We start from the raw sequence: 19,349 nt of genomic DNA on the forward strand, positions 1-19,349 counted from the left end.
TAATTAAAAGGCACGTGTGTTTTTCCCACCCCGTTTTTCTGACACCGGATAATTCTGTGTTCTATTCTAATTTCGTTTGTGCTCTCAGGAGGGGCAGGAGGGGAGTGACCACGAGGAAGAGGACAATGAGGAAGAGGAGGAGATGGATGTGGAGGAGAGCTCTGATGATTCAGACTCGGAATCAGATGAGAAAGGTACAATGGCCTAATCGTAGAAATAGGAAATATAGAAGGGACATATATTGGACATGTATATCTATGTTTTGAACCCATATGAATCAATGTTACTTTCCCCACCAGAGAACTTCCAGGCGGACCTGGCCAACATTACATGTGAGATTGCCATCAAGCAGAAGCTGATAGACGAGCTGGAGAACAGCCAGAGGCGTCTGCACACGCTCAAACAGCAGTACGAACAGAAACTGATGATGCTGCAGAGCAAGATCAGAGACACACAGCTGGAGAGGGACAAGGTGCTGCAGAACATGGGTAAGTCTCATGTATGACCTAGACACTTGGATATGCATACAGCCGTTACTGGTTTGTAGTCTACCAGAGAACTGTGAATAGTTTGTAATTTTTCTTTTGCTCTGGTTCTTTAGAACATTGGGCTATTGAACAGCCACCCCTATAAAAAGTGTGGTGTTTCCCTCTGTTGAATTAAGGCAGGGGTGGTCAACATTTCCAATCCTACTCTAACACACCGATTCAGCTAATCAAGGTCCTTATGAGCAGCAGACTAGTAGAATCAGGTGTGGCAGGGCTGAAGCAAAAGCCTGCATACCCAGTAATTCTCTAGGAGTGATGGCAAGCTATGATTTTTAAGCTTATTTTCTCTGTTTTTCCGTCTTGTTTTTGACGCCCTCTTCAGGCTCGGTGGAGACGTGCAACGACGATAAGGCTAAGAAGATCAAGCAGGGGTATGAGAAGAAGCTAAGTCTCATGAATAAGGAACTACAGAAGCTACAGTCAGCCCAGAAGGAACACACACGCCTCCTCAAGAACCAATCAAAGTACGAGACACAGCTCAAGAAGCTCCAACTGGACGTCACAGAGATGAAGAAGACAAAGGTAGAAAGAAGTTGTGCTTGTACCTGATCACAACCATGACCATGACTGACCACACCCACTGTCAGCTAATCGTGACATTGCCATCGTAAAGATATTTATTGATACAATATTCCTACCGCGTAATTTTTTTTTTTGAGTCACCACTCAGTCAACGTCATATTTCATATTTTTTCTACAGGCTGACGTTGAACGTCAATGGTGGGTTACTGATATTGATCCAAATGTGATCTGGTTGGCCATCAGGTTCGTCTGATGAAGCAGATGAAGGAGCAGCAGGAGAAGAACAGAATGACAGAGTCCAGGAGGAACAGAGAGATCGCCAGCCTCAAGAAGGACCAGCGCAAACAGGAGGTGAACCACGGGGGACCCATAGTCTAGTTTCTCAGTGCTGTACTTTCTTATCACACTATCCACCTCATGTAGCCCCGCTGTACTACCTTTTCATCATGCCGGCCCAAACTGTTTTCTTATAGCTCTTTATCCAGTGAGTACGGTTCGGTATAAAGTCAGCCTGATTTTGTTATACTTACTGTATTTCCAGTCTGGTTTGGGCAGGGCAAGGCTTGCCTTAATGCTGTCTTGAGCCAGATGTGTTATTGGACCAGTTATTGCTACTGGCATTACTGAAGGCAATGTTAATGTGGTTTCCACAGCACCAGATGAAGCTACTGGAGGCCCAGAAGAGACAGCAGGAGCTCATACTGCGCAGGAAGACTGAGGAGGTGAGCAACATGAACAGCCATCTTGGGGCCTCCACATAGAGCAGAGATGGGGGTGGGGACAAAAAAATCTGAAGTCGTCATGAGGGGCCGCAGTTGCTCGCGGGTCTGTGTACTCACATGGGCATACGAGAAATGTTTGCAGTTTTTAATATATCTGAGTGAGACTGACTAACAAAATCAATGGGGTCCCCCCCGGCTGGTAATTCGAACACGATTACTAAATTTAGATAGCTGGCTGCTAGACTAACTTACCAATTTAAAATTGTTTTAGCTGAGATGTGCTAATTGACTATCAGTAGCAGGTTTTCAGCTAACCATTTCATGCAAATTAATTACCCGACGCATGAAAAAAAAGTCACGACTGGGCTGATGGAAACATGAAATACCGGTACAATTTTATAAATGCCCACAGACAATTTGTTCGCTCAACATGGTGTGATCTTATTGTCGCGGTCAAATTAATTAGGCGAGAAATGGCGATTGGAAGTGCCTTTATGCTCAAATATTGATATAATAACAATCATATCGAAGTAAATTTGGAGTCACGCGATGATATGCCTTCCAGTTACGACTCGGGAAAGCGTGCAGTTTATTAGGCTACAGATGAAATAAATGATGATTAACTTTGCAGGGTGGTGAAAGCCCACAGTGACGATCTTGATGCTCCTTTCCAATAAATATCGAGGGTCTTATTCTGGTGACATGATGACCGACGCTTGGCTGCCCTTTGACGAATACAAATAATATCACTCCATTATTATCCATAATAATCTGTTAATGTAGATAGCCTGTATCTGTATCTGCAAGCTGTTGGTTAAAGAGAAGGTGCCAAGACCAGAGTGGGCAAATTTGTTATATAACACAACAGTTTTTTTGACAAAACCAACCACATGGTATTTAGAGGAAAAAGTAATTTATGTGCATTATGTCATCCTGCACAGCCTTTTATATGCAAATAGTCCGTTTGAAGGAAACACATCTCTGGTGTAAAATGTGCATATTATTGTATGCATATTTTTGAATATTCACATGAAAATCTGTCACAAATTGGATGGAAAACTAGCTCGTGACTGACATAACAAGAGAAACTGCTGATGCACAACCACATTTCGAAATGGCACCTTGTGTATTCTACTATTCTAACTTGCAACAGTAAGTTGAGACCCCAACTAATTTTTTTTATTTTTTATTGATCTGAGTCACACAATGATATTTACTAAAGGGGGCAATGATATTTTCAAAAGGGAAAAATGTATGTATGATGTAGTATACTGAAGTGCTGTATACTTTACAATTTCCCAAGACTTACACACATCCTTGCAACAAATCAGTAACTCAGTTCAAGGAACTTTGAAGTTCTAGGACCAGAAAACAAAAAGCTTTTTTCCCAAAATTCTATTTGACCTTTGGTACCTGGAATAGGAAGTAGTAGGAACCATTGGCCAGAGTCTGAGATCAGAGGTACAGAGAGAGTAGGCTACCAATGGCATCTTTGTATTATAAGAGTTCAAGACTTCCCTCAAGATCACTGATAACAACAAACAGTTTAGTGAATCAGATATCAAGCTAGACTCATGCTATTCTATTGAGATCATCAAACTTCAACATCAGGTGGTGGCTCTGGTGACTTACCTGTCCTGTCTGTCTGTCTGTCTGTCTGTCTGTCTGTCTGTCTGTCTGTCTGTCTGTCTGTCTGTCTGTCTGTCTGTCTGTCTGTCTGTCTGTCTGTCTGTCTTATCTAATCTATTTTATCTAATCTATCTTATCTAATCTATCTTATCTATCTACCAGGTAACTGCACTGAGGAGGCAGGCCAGACCTATGTCTGGTAAGGTGACCAGCAGGAAGGTGAGTTTACCAGAGGCCCTCCAGGACTCCTCCCACCGAGCCCCCTCAGGACGCCTGCAATCCTCTGGATCCACCGCACCCAACGGAACCAGGTAGGGACTGGACAACAGGTCACTGCAATGCCGTTTTGATGTGTGTTGCTGCATTACACTGCATGGTACACCATATTATATATTGTCGAGCAATCAGTATGGCTTTTGCAGTTAAAAAACACATAGCTTGAGACCTGCATTGCCGTACCGTAGAGTGAACATGCCTCAAAATGGTGTGTGTGCACGTGTGTGTGACAGGTCCTACTACAGACGGTCAACGGGCATATATTCTACCAGAGTGGCCAAAGTGAAGTGGCAGTCTCTGGAGCGCCGTATCTCTGATGTCATCATGCAGAGGATGACCATATCTAACATGGAGGCCGATATGAACCGCCTGCTAAAGGTAAACATTAAACATGCCATTCACACATCTTTTCATTTGGTGAATATAGTTTACAGACCTATTATAGTACTCTAAATTAGCACTATTAGCAATTAACATTGAAAACATTGGCAAACTCCTCCTTATTCCCCTCTGCTCCGTCCTCTACCCTCCTTTCCCTGCCTCCTCTCTCTCTTCCACCATGCCTCCTCCTCCACTCCATCCTTCCTCCCTTCCACAGCAACGTGAGGAGCTGACCAAGAGGAGGGAGAAGGTGACCAGAAAGAGGGACAGGCTGGCGGGGGAGGGGTCTGAGGAAGAGAAGGTGGTGTTTCCCCTTAACGAGGAAGTGGACACCCTGATGGCCAACATCGATTACGTCAACGACAGCATCGCAGACTGCCAGGCCAACATTATGCAGATGGAGGAGGCCAAGGTCAGACAGACAGAAAGCTGGCATTAGTCGTACATTTTTTTTTAAATCAAGGAGTCGAGGAGAGGAAGCCACATAAAAGTTGAGATACAACCATGGCCAAATTCAAGCAGCACAAATCTGGCCAAACAAATCAAACGCTAACCCATGACTCTGAGTAACACTTTTTTCCTAACCATGTAATTATGCATTTGCAGGAGGAGGTTGACACGGTGGATGTTTCCGCAGTGATCAGCTCCTGTACTCTAACAGAAGCCCGTTTCCTGATAGACCACTTTATTTCTATGGCCATCAACAAGGTAACTAACTTACTGCCTTTTACCTGTCCCTCCGTAGTCTCTCCCCAATCTCTTATGCCATTGTCTTCTTCTGGAGTTGACTTAGTTTAAAGGTGGGCTGACGTCCTGATTTAGCCTCGGTTTCAATGATCCTCATTTGGAAATGCGATTGAGAACAAGATTTGGGTTTTGGACGTGTGCTTTGGACGTGTGCTTTGGACGTCTGCTTTGGACGTGTGTGTGTTCGAAAGTGGGAAGCTTTTGTACTTTCACTCTGCCAGAACAGTACACAGTTACGGTCACTCACCCTTCTAAATAACAGTCGCACCAGGTCTTGTGTCTGGAGGTAGCCTAGCTAGCGAGCTAGCCAACTTCTTTCGCCAATTAGCTTCAGTCAGCCGGTGTGTGACCGTGGCAAAGTTGGTTTGACTTTGGATAGCCCTGTCTTGCTTTTTTGGTTCATTCGCACTTTAAACCCAGGTTCCACATGTACCCAATTAAGTCAGTTTCTACGGTAGTTAATGTGTTTAGTTCTGTGTATAAATGCACAAGCACTCTCCTTGTGTATTCATATTTTGTGTGTTTACAGTATTACACACAATCATAGCTCGTATAGCTGACCTTTAGTGACCCTTCTTATAGCTGACCTTTGACCTCCTCCCTATCCTAGGGTCTGCAGGCAGCCCAGAAGGAGTCCCAGGTGAAGGTGATGGAGGGCAGGCTGAAGCAGACGGAGATCACCAGCGCCACTCAGAACCAGCTGCTGTTCCACATGCTGAAAGAGAAGGCAGAGTTTAACCCCGAACTGGATGCCCTGCTGGGGAATGCTCTACAAGGTAACAGCCCTATAACAGCCCTAACACCAACAGTCCAGCCTGCCAGCCACACACCCTGCAAGGTGCATGTATAGTTCAGTCCAGGGCCTTGACCCTGACCCTCTGAACCCCTGCTACAGGAGGTCCGTAAATAAAGCCCACAACACTGCCAGGTCTTGCTAGCCCAAAATAAATGGTTGGTTACTCAATGGGTGATAGACCCAGAAGTATGTATAATTGAAAACATAACTGTCTGTGGCCTGAATGTTCTTGAGATTCTATTGGACCTGGAGCGAAAGCTGTTGGTTGGACCTCCAGTACCAAGACTGGGAGACTGTGGTCTAGTGCATGATGGGGGATTGTTGGGTTGCTCTTTGCTCGTGACCTCCTCAATAGATGCTGGCTGTGAGATGAATAATCACACAAGTACATTATTTATTTTTGCCCTTTTAGTTTTTTTTTTATTGAGCTGACGTTTTTTTTATTGAGCTGACGTTTTTTTTTATTGAGCTGACGTTTTTTTTTATTGAGCTGACGTTTTTTTTTATTGAGCTGACGTTTTTTTTTATTGAGCTGACGTTTTTTTTTATTGAGCTGACGTTTTTTTTTTATTGAGCTGACGTTTTTTTTTATTGAGCTGACGTTTTTTTTATTGAGCTGACGTTTTTTTTTTATTGAGCTGACGTTTTTTGTTTCGGAGTTGACGTTTTGTTATTGCGCTGACAGTGGAATAAGGTTCTGTATGACAGTTGTATTTCCCCCAGCATCTGTTGAGGAGGACATCTTTTTGAATAGTAGATCTTGCACTCTTTCGTTCTTTTAGACTTGATTTGGTTTTGATGATGGGAGAATGACTGAATGCCTTTTTGATTTGTGTGTTGCCTTTCTTCTTGTCGCCCCGCCCATGGTGCCTTAATGTATACAGAGCTAGGTAACATGCCAGTGGGTAAGTAACAGACACCAGACTCTCTCTCTCTATATATGTTTATATGAATGCATGGGTCCCCCCTCCTGGAAACTAACTCAACAACATGAGCAGGTGCATGAGGTGCAATGCTGCCGTCTTCAAAAACCTCCCTCCATATGTCAGCTGACCCTCCTTTTCTTCCCGATGTGAAAGAACCGCTTTCCTCGTCTCCGCTCATAATGTGCTACAGCCACCGTGCCTTCTAGCACCTGCTAATATAACTACTCTACTTGTATCCTTAATAGAGGACCCCTTCACACCATGCGCTACAGCCACCATGCTTTATACTATAGCCTCTGATCATATAACTACTGTACTGTAGCTGTAGAGGACCCCGCCATTTAACAGGTAGATCCAGGACGTTTTGTCTCAGGAGGACCCTGTCGGCAAACCGCACAGGACCGGGAGCATCTCATCTCGGTTTCCCCTTCCCTCCTTTTCATAACCCCTCACATCTGACCTCTTGACCTCTTTTTACCCTCTCACCCTTTCGACGCCTGAACCTTTGTCAACCCTTCCCTCTCAGTGACTGAACAAGGACCTGATCTTTTCAGGTCTTTTGAGGCAATTTCTTATAAACGGTATGGCGCTGCGCTGGCATCGTCTTCATCCGCTTCTCCTTGTTCATTATTACCACCATGACCTTGTTCAATAATATAAACCACATATTGTTAACGTGTGTTTGTAGCCAACACAGTATTAGCATAAGGTTTGGTTCAATAAACGGTTTTACCCTTGTACCATGTTTGGTTGGACGATTGGCAGGTATTTGGACTACTAGACAGAACTGACTTAAGTTTGTTGGTATTTAGCCATAACACACAACAACAACAAAAAATGCATTTGCTATGGATGTTGTTTGGCTCGGACATACAGTTCAACTGACATTTTTAGTCCTTTGATTTCACAGAGAATGGGGATGACAGCAGCAGTGACGAATTCGCCCAGAGTCCTGCAACAGACGGACAGTAAGTATTACAGAGAGATTTCACTCAAATTACCCAAAAATAGTGAACATTTGACTTTTTTTGTTGTCTGTTTTTTTGTTTTTTTAAAGTATGTTAACTCTTGTATTCTACTTCCTTGTTACAGCTCTCTGACATCAGATCTAATGAAACTCTGTGGAGAGGCCAAAACAAGGAGCAAGGTACCATTCTCAGCCTATTAGCATGTGTATGCATGTTTTACCATCCTTGTGGGGACATCAACGTGAGTGTGTGCTTGTTTTACTACCCTTGTGGGGACATTGGTGTGTGGGTACGTGTTTGTGTGTATTACGAACTGAGTGTGTTTCTCACCACCCAGGCTCGTAGGAGAACCACCACTCAGATGGAGCTGCTCTACGCCAAAAGTGACTCCGTCCCTGACACGCGTTCTGGCGATTCCTCCTCCCCCTGCCTACCATTGGTTGAAACTCCAGAAGAGGGCAGAGATCCTGAGACCCCCGTTGGCCTGTCAGTCAGGGACAGGGACTATATGGCTCATTCTCCTGGCTTGTCCTCTAAGATGGGCAGCATGTAAGTCCGGGCCTCCGTGTGCTAGCTAGCTAACCTGCTAACCCCCTGTTTTCTGCATGTTGCTACAGCTGCTGCTTATTCTCTTTTCACTTTGCCTGACATGGTCTTTAAATCTCCTCTATTCACCTGCAAGTCTCCTAGCTAGTAGAAACCAACATGTACCCCTTTAGTATATTCGTTAATAAGCATGTAGCAGCTGTAATAACACTAACCCATCGAGGCTACTACTGACAGGCAGACACACACACTATGATTGAGGCACATGTACAGTATGGCCATGCAGATCTCATGTTCTCTCGCTAGATGCAACTCTCAATTGCAATAGGCTTATGGCACAGCTATGTCAACTCTACACAATATTAATCCTTAACATTTGCATCCTGTCAAAGCAACAGAAAGAGCTAATTAAACTAACCAATAGCGCACATTGGTTTTTTACGTATGTTTTGAGCAGCAATAGCAATTTTAGTTTGACTTGAACACATAAGATATAGTGCTGGGGACTGATTTCAGTGTGACACAATGTAGCCCTAATGCTACACCGGTGTCCTTCTAAAACCAAAAGATTTGGGTAAAGGAGGAACCTCTATATTGGGACTGAATATCAGGTAACAGTGTGGTATGTGTGTAATGCATGTTCACCGCCTCAATATTGTTTCATTTATACTTTAGTTTATAGTCTTACATTGTTGTCCTTTTTGTTCCTTATGTTTTGTCTTGTGTCGTCTTTGGATTGTGTTGTGTGTTGCTAATGAAAACTAAATGTTTGTTTCGGCTCCAGAACTGCCTCCTCCTCAGGGGCGGAAAAAAGAGTTCCAGAGCCCTCGCCACTCTCTCGCAGGAAGACCTATGACAAGACACAATTGGCGGCTAAGGTCAAGGAGATCAAACAGTAAGAGACTAGCGACGCTCTGGTGGCCGGAGGCCAAAAGCACAACTTTTTCCAACAGCTCTTGCAAATTACACTTATCGCCCCCTTTCTGAATTTCCCACTTCAGAAAGTATGTGGCGTTATCTATTCTAAATCAACAATTCTCTCTGCTTGGTGTGATGGTAATAATAACCTTACCCTGCCAAGTTCTACACCGAATGTCAAGTAGTTGACACGTTCTTGAGAAATATAGCTAATTTTGTTTCTATATCCCTTTTGACTGAGATTAAACAATTAACTTCTATTTCCCAAAACTGTTTTTAATTTGGGAAGTTAATTCAGTGTTCAGCTTGGCCCTCTCAGCCTCTTCAAACCCTCTGTTGCAAATTTGGCTACGATATATAACCAATAATATATTGGTATCCAGCGGGGAACCATGTTGAGTGAAACCCTGAGTGAGCAAACATTATTTCCCTGATCAGTTCTCAGGACCACATGTGATGAGCATGAAAAGTCTCAGAAATGAGTGCAGAGCCGTATACAATGAATGAGTGCAGAGCCGTATATAAATACTAATTGGTTAAAACCGCATTCCAACTGGTGTCTATTCCACAAGTTACCACCGGCTAAATTTGTGATGTTAAAATGCCTATTATTATTATATGTCTATATATTTTCTTTTAGACTAACATTTAGTTTTCAACAGAGGATTTATATAAACCATGCTGTCTGTCTCTCCGACATTTGCAACATTGTTTCAATATTCAAATTCAGTCTCCAGCTGTCCCATAGTAATCAATGTGTCATTAGTTGGGAAGAGACAGACAGGCAAGCAGCGTTTCTCAGCCAGTCGACATCATGAATCAGCTGTCATCATTTTTATGGATATATACAAAGTAATTACATTTGAAGTGATTGTGTTAGCTGTGTTGTTGGCTAGCTCCTCTGAACAACAGTATCCTGACGAGAGAGCACATTTTCTATGCCAGGTGAAATTGCATCTCATTAGCTCATTGTTATGGATGTATCCAAATAAATGTCAATAGAAAACAGCTTAAACAAATGCAAATGCAGCTACTTTGCTGTTTTCTGGCTGCATTGTTTGACGTGACTGTAAATTAGTAGTTGGCTAGCTAGCAAGCCAGGGATAAGAATGTTGCCAGCCAGTGCATTTAGAATGAACGACTGGGTCGTGTCCATAGATACAGAACAAAAAGTCTGAATGACTGGGTCGCGTCTCTGGCAACCGAACCGAAATGAACGACCAGTCGGCTTGGGTAGCAACCCTAGATTTGTATGGACTATATCTTGTGGAAGGATGAAATAGTATGAATAAATTAATCAAAATAAGTCAATCATTATTTGAATATATTGGTAACCCGTTGTATCAAAGTGATAATGCCCTCGAAGCCAGTGTTTGGAGGATATATTTAGCTTGAAATTCAACCACTTTCTGTCAAAATTATAAATGTGTAATATCTAAAAATGTAGCAAGCTAACCCTAGTCTATCTGACCCGTATACATCATCATGCAAGATGGTCTCCCTGTCACGGATGCCATACCACGATTGCCCTTAGTTTGAAGATGTAATCCGTAGACAGGTGTTTTCTGCATCTCTTTAGCTATCCTACTCTAATTCCACTGATTTCAAAACTTGATCCTCCAGAAAGTGGAGAGCAAGGCTTATGCAGCTCCACTACACAATAAAAAAATGTAAAGCCGTGTTCGACAGGATTACCAACACAGACTGACAAGCTCAAATAGACAGAAGCCTTCTTCAGTTGAAGTCGGAAGTTTACATATACTTAGGTTGGAGTCATTAAAACTCGTTTTTCAACAACTCCATAAATTTCTTGTGAACAAACTATAGTTTTGGCAAGTCTGTTAGGACATCTACTTTGTGCATGACACAAGTAATTTTCCAACAATTGTTTACAGACAGATTATTTCACTTATAACTCACTGTATCATAATTCCAGTGGGTCAGAAGTTTACATACACTAAGTTGACTGTGCCTTTAAACAGCTTGGGAAATTCCATAAAATGATGTCATGGCTTTAGAAGCTTCTGATAGGCTCATTGACATAATTTGATTCAATTGGAGGTGTACTTGTGGATGTATTGCAAGGCTTACCTTAAAACTCATTGCCTCTTTACTTGACATCATGGGAAAATCAAAAGAAATCAGCCAAGAACTCAGAAAAAAATTGTAGACCTCCAAGTCTGGTTCATCCTTGGGAGTAATTTCCAAACGCCTGAAGGTAACATGTTCATCTGTACAAACAATAGCACGCAAGTATAAACACCATGGGACCACGCAGCCGTCATACCGCTCAGGAAGGAGACCCGTTCTGTCTCCTAGAGATGAACATACTTTGGTGCGAAAAGTGCGAATCAATCCCAGAACAACAACAAAGGACCTTGTGAAGATGCTGGAGGAAACAGGTACAAAAGTATCTATAACCACAGGAAAATGAGTCCTATATCGACATAACCTGAAGGGCCGCTCAGCAAGGAAGAAGACACTGCTCCAAAACCGCCATAAAAAAGCCAGACTATGGTTTGCAACTGCACATGGGGACAAAGATTGTACTTTTTGGAGAAATGTCCTCTGGTCTGATGAAACAAAATATAACTGTTTGGCCATAATGACCATCGTTATGTTTGGAGGAAAAAGGGGGAGGCTTGCAAGCCGAAGAACACCATCCCAACCGTGAAGCATGGAGGTGGCAGCATCATGTTGTGGGGGTGCTTTCCAAGCATACTTCCAAAGTTGTGGCAAAATAGCTTAAGGACAACAAAGTCAAGGTATTGGAGTGGCCATCACAAAGCCCTGACCTCGATCCTATAGAAAATTTGTGGGCAGAACTGAAAAAGCATGTGCGAGCAAGGAGGCCTTGAAACCTTACTCAGTTACACCAGCTGTGTCAGGAGGAATGGGCCAAAATTCACCCAACTGATTGTGGGAAGCTTGTGGAAGGCTACCCGAAACGTTTTACCCAAGTTAAACAATTTAAAGGCAATGCTACCAAATACTAATTGAGTGTATGTAAACTTCTGACCCACTGGGAATGTGATGAAAGAAATAAAAGCTGAAATAAATCATTCTCTCTACTATTATACTGACATTTCACATTCTTAAAATAAAGTGGTGATCCTAAGTGACTGAAGACAGGGAATGTTTACCAAGATTAAATGTCAGGAATTGTGAAAAACTGAGTTGAAATGTATTTGGCTAAGGTGCATGTAAACTTCCGACTTCAACTGTATATTGCAGACCAATTCAAGCTCCTCTCTCGGCATGTCCAGCCCACTCATTATCTCAGCCAATCCTGCCTAGTGGGAATGTTACTGACTTTTTCTGTGGCTAAACCAACAAGGCTCGTAATTAAACAATTGTAAGTTTGTTATTAAGGCACATGAAAGTTCACATGTTCTAGAAGGCATTTTGATTAAAAATAAATAAAAAAGGTTAAAATGTCTCTCCTGTGAAGTCGTGACTTGCGACATATGCCTAGTTTCCTGAAACAGATCACAAATATCGTCCAAACACCGGATTCTTGGGCATTATCACTTAATTGTTGTATAGAGAGGGTTCTTACAGGATGCAGAGAAGACAGAAGGAGATAGCTTCAAACAATGAAAGCTGCTTATCTATTTTAGCCTATTCTAGCTCAAGTGTGTACCTCTGTGTCCTTGTGTGTATGTGCATTTCCACTAGTATGCGTGTGATCCTGTACAGTACACTGTACAAACAAACAGTAGAAAGGCAACGGATTTATCCTTTATGTATGTATGCAAACAGCCAGACGCCCAGCCTCAGCCTCCCTGTCCACCGTTCCAGCTGTGATACGAGGAACTCCGACACCAGCACCCCTCCTCCCCCTCTAACCGCCCACGTAGCCAAGGCAACGTATTTGTCCGCCTGACAGGGTGTTTGGATAGAGCAGACAGACCGCAGGATAAGTAAGAGGAAGTTAAGTTAGTTAAGTTATAAGCATAAGTTACAAGTAATAGGTGTAACGGATGTGAAATGGCTAGCTAGTTAGCGGTGGTGCGCGCTGATAGCGTTTCAATCGGTTACGTCACTCGCTTTGAGACCTTGAAGTAGTGGTTCCCCTTGCTCTGCGAGGGCCGCGGCCTTTGTGGAGCGATGGGTAACGATGCTTCGTGGGTGACTGTTGTTGATGTGTGCAGAAGGTCCCTGGTTCGCGCCCGGGTCGGGGTGAGGGGACGGACGTAAAGTTAAACTGTTACATAGGCATAGTGTATTGTAGTAAAATAAATCGTACAAATACTGAGCATTGTATATTGTATGCTCAAAGGTGTTGTACTATTATTTAATACTAATACAATTGCTCAGAGAAAGAGATTTTGTTTAACAAGTAATAAAGAAAAAACTAACTACAAAACAAAGGGTATCAAGGATCTGGAAAGATTCAGTATGGAGGAATGGTCTAAGATCCCTCCCAATGTATTCTCCAAAACAGCTCAGTATTTGTATTATTTCTTTTATACAGTATTGTTTTGCTCATCTTTATCAAGGGACCCAATAATTACGGACCCCACGGTAAGGAAGCTCTGGAAGTCAAATATAATATAATAAATCACCAATCAAATGTATTGTTTACAGGTATGCTGAATACATTTGTAACGGGTGTCGTCGGAAGGAAGAGACCAAGGCGCAGCGTTCTTTGAGTTCCACATACTTTAATAACGAAGTGAAACTAAAACAGGACAAAACAATAAAGAATACAACGACCGAACAGCTTCGATGTGCAAACTCCCTGCACACAAACAAAGAAGAAGATCCCACACAGAAGGAGGGAAAAGGACTGCCTAAGTATGATCCCCAATCAGAGACAACGATAGACAGCTGCCTCTGATTGGGAACCACACTCGGCCAGAAACAAAGAAATACAAAACATAGAATGCCCACCCAAATCACACCCTGACCAAACCAAATAGAGACATAAAAAGGCTCTCTAAGGTCAGGGCGTGACAACATTAGGTAAGCTATAAACATTAGGTAGGTGTTGGAATTGTTGAGCACACTCTCACGTCAGGAGACACATCTAAACCACTCAGGACACTGTCACCTCTCCTTTAGTGAGATTTAGACTTTAGAAAGCTTAATTGTCCACAGAATGGACCATTTCTTCTCTCAAATGTACACTACAATATGTAGGTCTTTTTTCCTCTGTTCACGTTTATATTCACGCTATAGTGACTTACCTGGTGTGACTACCAAATTGGGTTTTTTTTGTCGCCTAATAACTGTACAATTCAACAACAAGACTCAACTAAAATTACTTGCAAAGTTGGCACATTGTAGGAGGATCGTGTTAAAGTGAAGAAGGACAGCTCTATTGAAAATCTCTGTCAGTTGCCAACAATGTCTACCTTCTTGCCAGTGTGTTGATGTGTGGTCAGCTGGGAGGAGAGAGGCTCCTCTGTGGTTGACAGGTAGTCCTTTCTCTGGATCTCTGTATGGTTCTGTTCAGTTTTTGGGTTAGTTTTTGTCAGCCTGACCAGGCTTGTGGATGGACACTGTCACTGGCTTACCGTTTGTTTTTTGCTTTGATTTGCAGCATGTTGCTAACTGGCCAAATGGGTACATGTCCATTATGTACTGTATACGGTATGCATGTGTGCCTGCAGTGGTGGGCTTTTGGGTGCATGTTCAATCTTCTGTATTGAACTATTTCTGTATCTTACTACAGTATAGGAAGCCTTAAACGGTGGTTACCAGTCACTGTTTTCTCTGAGCCCTACTGACATTTTAATGCATGGTTTCTTCCTCCCCAGAGGGGTGATCAACCCAGTGCCTTCCTCAAAGGGCAGTCGGTCAGCAACACTGCAGTGTGTCCACGTGGCTGAGGGTCACACTAAAGCCGTGCTGTGTGTTGACTCTACCGATGACCTCCTCTTCACCGGCTCCAAAGGTCAACTGTCCAATATATCAATAATGTCTCCTGTCTCACAGACTGAGCAAAAGTTAATCACTTGAGATAAATGTGTATTGGACAGGACCGATAGATTGTTGTTGTTATGGGGCTGACACAGTATTGTAACTGGACTGACACCACTAGTGTTAAGGGGACCTAGGTAGATAGACAGAAACTCTGCTAGTGACATTGTGACACAGAAATTGAGACAGAAATATAATCAGATGCTCTCGTGATGTGATTTGAGCAATAGATTGTGGAGAGCAGTTCCTCTTCCTCTCCTCTCCTTTCATCTCCTTCCAGACCGTACTTGTAAGGTGTGGAACCTAGTGACAGGTCAGGAGATCATGTCCCTGGCAGGTCACCCCAACAATGTGGTGTCAGTCCGCTACAGCTCCAGCCTGGTCTTCACCGTCTCCACCTCCTACATCAAGGTCTGGGATATCCGAGACTCAGCCAAGTGCATTCGCACCCTCACGTGAGTGTCAATGGCGTAACTGTTTTTGATAGGCTATACAAATATACATAACATCCATTACACCCATATATGATAACTTTATTTGACACCCACGCCTCTGTATTCTACAGGTCTTCTGGTCAGGTGACCCCGGGCGACGCCTGTGCGTCCAGCACCAACCGGACTGTCACCATCCCGGCAGGAGAGAACCAGATCAACCAGATCGCCCTCAACCCCAGTGGCTCTGTCCTGTACGCCGCCGCCGGCAACTCTGTCAGAGTCTGGGACCTAAGAAGGTACGGTACAGCACGGCACACCGGCCATTTTGACAAACAAATCCAAAGAGGCCTGAAACCCTAACCCTAACCCTTGTGTTATTTCATTCACTGACAGACCTTAGGGAGATATTTATAACATGTCAGAAAAGTCCAGTTGATCAACTACTAGCCCATGTTGGCTAGATAGCTGGTTAGACTAACTTACCTATCTAAATCTTGTAATTATTATGGCCAGATTACGTGCCCAGGGACCTCGACCCCCAAGGGCCCCCCCATTGATCAACAACCTCTCCCTCAGCGTAAGCAAAACAAAGGAGTTGATTGTTGACTTCAGGAAGCAGAAGAGGGAACATGCCCTGATTCACATCAACCGGACTGCAGCAGAGAGACTCACAAGTTTTAGGTTCCTCTGCTTTCACATCACAGAGGACTTGTCATAGACCAACAACCCCACCACTCTTGTCAAGAGGGCGTAACAGTGTCTCTACTTCCTAAGGCGGCTGAAGAAATTCGGCATGCCGCCCCGGGTCCTCTCCAAAAACTACTGCTGCACCATTGAGAGCGTCCTGACCGGTTGCATCATAGCCTGCTACTGGAATTGCTCCATTCATGACCGCAAGGCCCTCCAGCAGGTGGTGAAGATGGCCCAGTACATTACTGGGACCGTGCTCCCAACCATCCAGGACATCTAGTCAAAATGGTGCCTGTGGAAGGCCCGCAGCATCATCAAGGACCCCACACACCACAGCCACAAGCTGTTCTCTCCCTTATCGTCGGTAGGACAGTATCGGAGCATGACGTCCGATACCAACAGGCTCAGAGACAGTTTCTATCTACAAGCCATCAGACTGCTGAAGACTTGAACTGGACTAACCACCTGGTCTGATTCTCCACAGCTTGCACACACCCAACCAGACATACACGCACACACATATTCATTCATGCTACACACACATCACAACTGCTGCTACCAGACTCTTATTATACTGGTCAGTTTATACACTGCCCCCCCCCCCCCCCCCCCCTCCCTTCCCCAATACACATGTAAATATTGGACTGTAAATTGTGCCTTCCTGTATTATCCTTATGCTAAAATGTTTATTCTATTCTTCTATTCTACTTTAGTCATATTCATATATTTTCTTATTTCTTATTGTTGTTGCATTGTCAAGAAAGAACCTGCAAGTAAGCATTTCGTTGGAGGATGTATACCATGCACAAGAGGCTACTGAGGGTTGGCCGGCTCATAATAATGGCTGGGACGGCACAAATGGAATGGCATCAAACACATGGAAACCATGTGTTTGATTTATTTGATACCTTTCCACTCCAGCCATTACCACGCGTGTCCTCCCCAAATAAGTTGCCACTAACCTCCTGTGATACTATGTGTATTCCGCACATACGACTAATAAAACCTCAAATTTAATTGAATCACTCCGGTATCATATGACATGGCAAAATGTGTATAATTGTAAGAAAATAATCACACAAAAAAATATTTTTTTTCTCTCGGCCAACAAGAGGCAAGAACCGTTTGGGGTCGTAGGGGTTTGTTACTACGACGATAAATGACAATATCCATCCGGACCTTTGCCACCTAGGAAATGTGTGTAACCGGACCTTCTCATATAGTAGTTGAGTACCCCTGGTCTATTCCCTTGCTGATTTTTGCCTGGCCTCTTAGTGACTGTTTTCATTCCAGGTTGTGTCTTGCCGTAAGGCAGTGCATCTCAGGAGATCGCTATCATGTTAAAGGCCCACTGTCCTCCCTCTCTCTTGGTCAGATTTGTATCCACAGGGAAGCTGACTGGTCACCTGGGTCCAGTCATGTGTCTGACTGTGGACCAGAGTGGGAACGGTCAGGATCTGGTCATCAGCGGATCCAAGGACCATTACATCAAGGTGTGTGAGAGTGTGTTATGGTGTGTGAGAGTGTGTTATGGTGTGTGAGAGTGTGTTATGGTGTGTGGCTGTTCTGCTTATATTCGTTGTCGAAAGAATAACTGCCACACACACCATATTACATCTCTACATTTTTTTATTGTGTTGAAGTTTCGGTCAGAGATCACTTTCTGCGTGGTGTCTCATGTTTGAATATGGATCATGTTGGCTCTTGTATTTGTTTTCCTATGCAATATGAATTGGCCTCGCTAACGCTTTGCTGTGACTTGACGAGTGTTGTTGATGGACTGTCTGTTTCAGCTGTTTGACGTGACAGAGGGGGCCCTGGGTGCTATCAGCCCCACACACAACTTTGAGCCTCCCCACTACGATGGCATCGAGTCCTTGGTGGTGCAGGGGGATGTCCTCTTCAGCGGCTCCAGGGACAACGGCATTAAGAAGTGGGACCTAGGCCGCAAAGACTTACTGCAGGTAACAGAGGGGAAAGGGAAGTGTCACTGACTATTTTGGTGAATCCAGTCATAAAAAAAGCAGTTTAGTAAGAATGTCTCACCTCATGTTCAAGAATGGCCTTTTGCCCTTTATTCAGATTACAACCTCTCACTTTCGGTTATTTGAAAATGAAATAATCTCCAAAATATCGCTATTTTTAAAACAAGCTATAGAAAGTTGGTTGCAATTTCAGTTTAATCCACCAGAAAAGACAGAGCAAATAATACAACAAATATTGTTGTTAAACTCAAATAGATTTTTTTTAAATACATAAAAATTGTATAATCTTTGTAAATTATATCATAAATAGGACTGGTGGAGTTATGTCACACATGCAGCTAACAAAAATATATGTACATGTCTGCTCTACCCAAAATTACAACCAACTAATTGCAGCATTACCGCAAAAATAGAAGAGACAGCTGGAAAGGGGGTAAAAGTAAGGAACTTGTCTGTTGGTCCTGCATTAAAGACCGAATTGGTTAAAGAAAATTGTGATAAATAAAAAAGTATACAGTTTTATTTAAGGACCAAAAAATTGAGAGCTGTGCCATATAGATTGCAAAATAGTTGGGAAGAGATTTTTGAAGTACCGATTCCATAGCACATGGTTTATGATCTCATACGCAAAACAACGCTGGATTCAAAACTTAGAATTGTTTTATTTAAATTATTATACAAAATTCTTGTAGCCAATAGAATGTTACAGATATATATATAGGGAATACAACCATCCCAGCTCTGCAGATTTTGCTGCGAAGAGACCGAATGATTAGATCATTTATTTTGGTACTGTCCAAATGTAGCTTGTTTTTGGTCACAGGTCCAGGAATGGTTTGAGAAGTGCTACATTTACCTGGAGCTAATTCTGCAGATAGCACTACGGGGTGATCTAAAAAGTCATAGTAACTCAATCAATAATATAGTAATACTTTAGGCAAAAAAAATGTTTACATTTACAATCTCTAGAAACTATGAGAATAGAAAGGTTCAGTGTGAAACACTTTTGTGAAACATCACAGCACAGTATGTAAAATAGAAAGAAAAAAATGAAATAGATGGGAGGGGTTGAGTGGAGCTGAAGGGTGGGATTAAAAACAACAAGATGACTAATATAAAATATACTGCGTCCGTATATAGGTTCATTTATTTATTTTATTTTATTTAACCAGGAAGGGCTCATTGAGATTTAAAATCTCTTTTTCAAGAGCGTCCTGGCCAAGATAGGCAGCACCAAGTCATTACAAAAATTACAGACAGACATGAAAAACTACAAGTAATCTAGTAAAAACCATTGAATTCATAACTTCATAACTTTTGTGAAACAGCACAG

At 42.9% G+C, this 19,349-nt stretch overlaps 1 protein-coding gene across 1 annotated transcript in view; it reads left to right on the forward strand.

The window, feature by feature from the left end:
• Positions 1-19,349, forward strand: part of LOC120053307 (kinesin-like protein KIF21A) — a 52,293-nt gene that overhangs the window by 25,544 nt on the left and 7,400 nt on the right. Inside the window, 23 exon segments of the mRNA XM_039000439.1 lie at positions 89-194; positions 300-488; positions 871-1,070; positions 1,314-1,421; positions 1,724-1,792; positions 3,584-3,732; positions 3,931-4,075; positions 4,296-4,490; positions 4,685-4,786; positions 5,436-5,601; positions 6,506-6,526; positions 7,458-7,515; positions 7,640-7,694; positions 7,853-8,064; positions 8,846-8,956; positions 12,781-12,806; positions 12,809-12,912; positions 14,293-14,321; positions 14,745-14,881; positions 15,188-15,362; positions 15,473-15,637; positions 17,407-17,524; positions 17,825-17,995. Coding sequence (XP_038856367.1) covers positions 89-194; positions 300-488; positions 871-1,070; positions 1,314-1,421; positions 1,724-1,792; positions 3,584-3,732; positions 3,931-4,075; positions 4,296-4,490; positions 4,685-4,786; positions 5,436-5,601; positions 6,506-6,526; positions 7,458-7,515; positions 7,640-7,694; positions 7,853-8,064; positions 8,846-8,956; positions 12,781-12,806; positions 12,809-12,912; positions 14,293-14,321; positions 14,745-14,881; positions 15,188-15,362; positions 15,473-15,637; positions 17,407-17,524; positions 17,825-17,995 — 2,811 coding nt within the window.

Source organism: Salvelinus namaycush, chromosome 9 (genome assembly GCF_016432855.1).
Source record: "Salvelinus namaycush isolate Seneca chromosome 9, SaNama_1.0, whole genome shotgun sequence".
In the NCBI taxonomy this organism is placed as follows: Eukaryota; Metazoa; Chordata; class Actinopteri; order Salmoniformes; family Salmonidae; genus Salvelinus; species Salvelinus namaycush.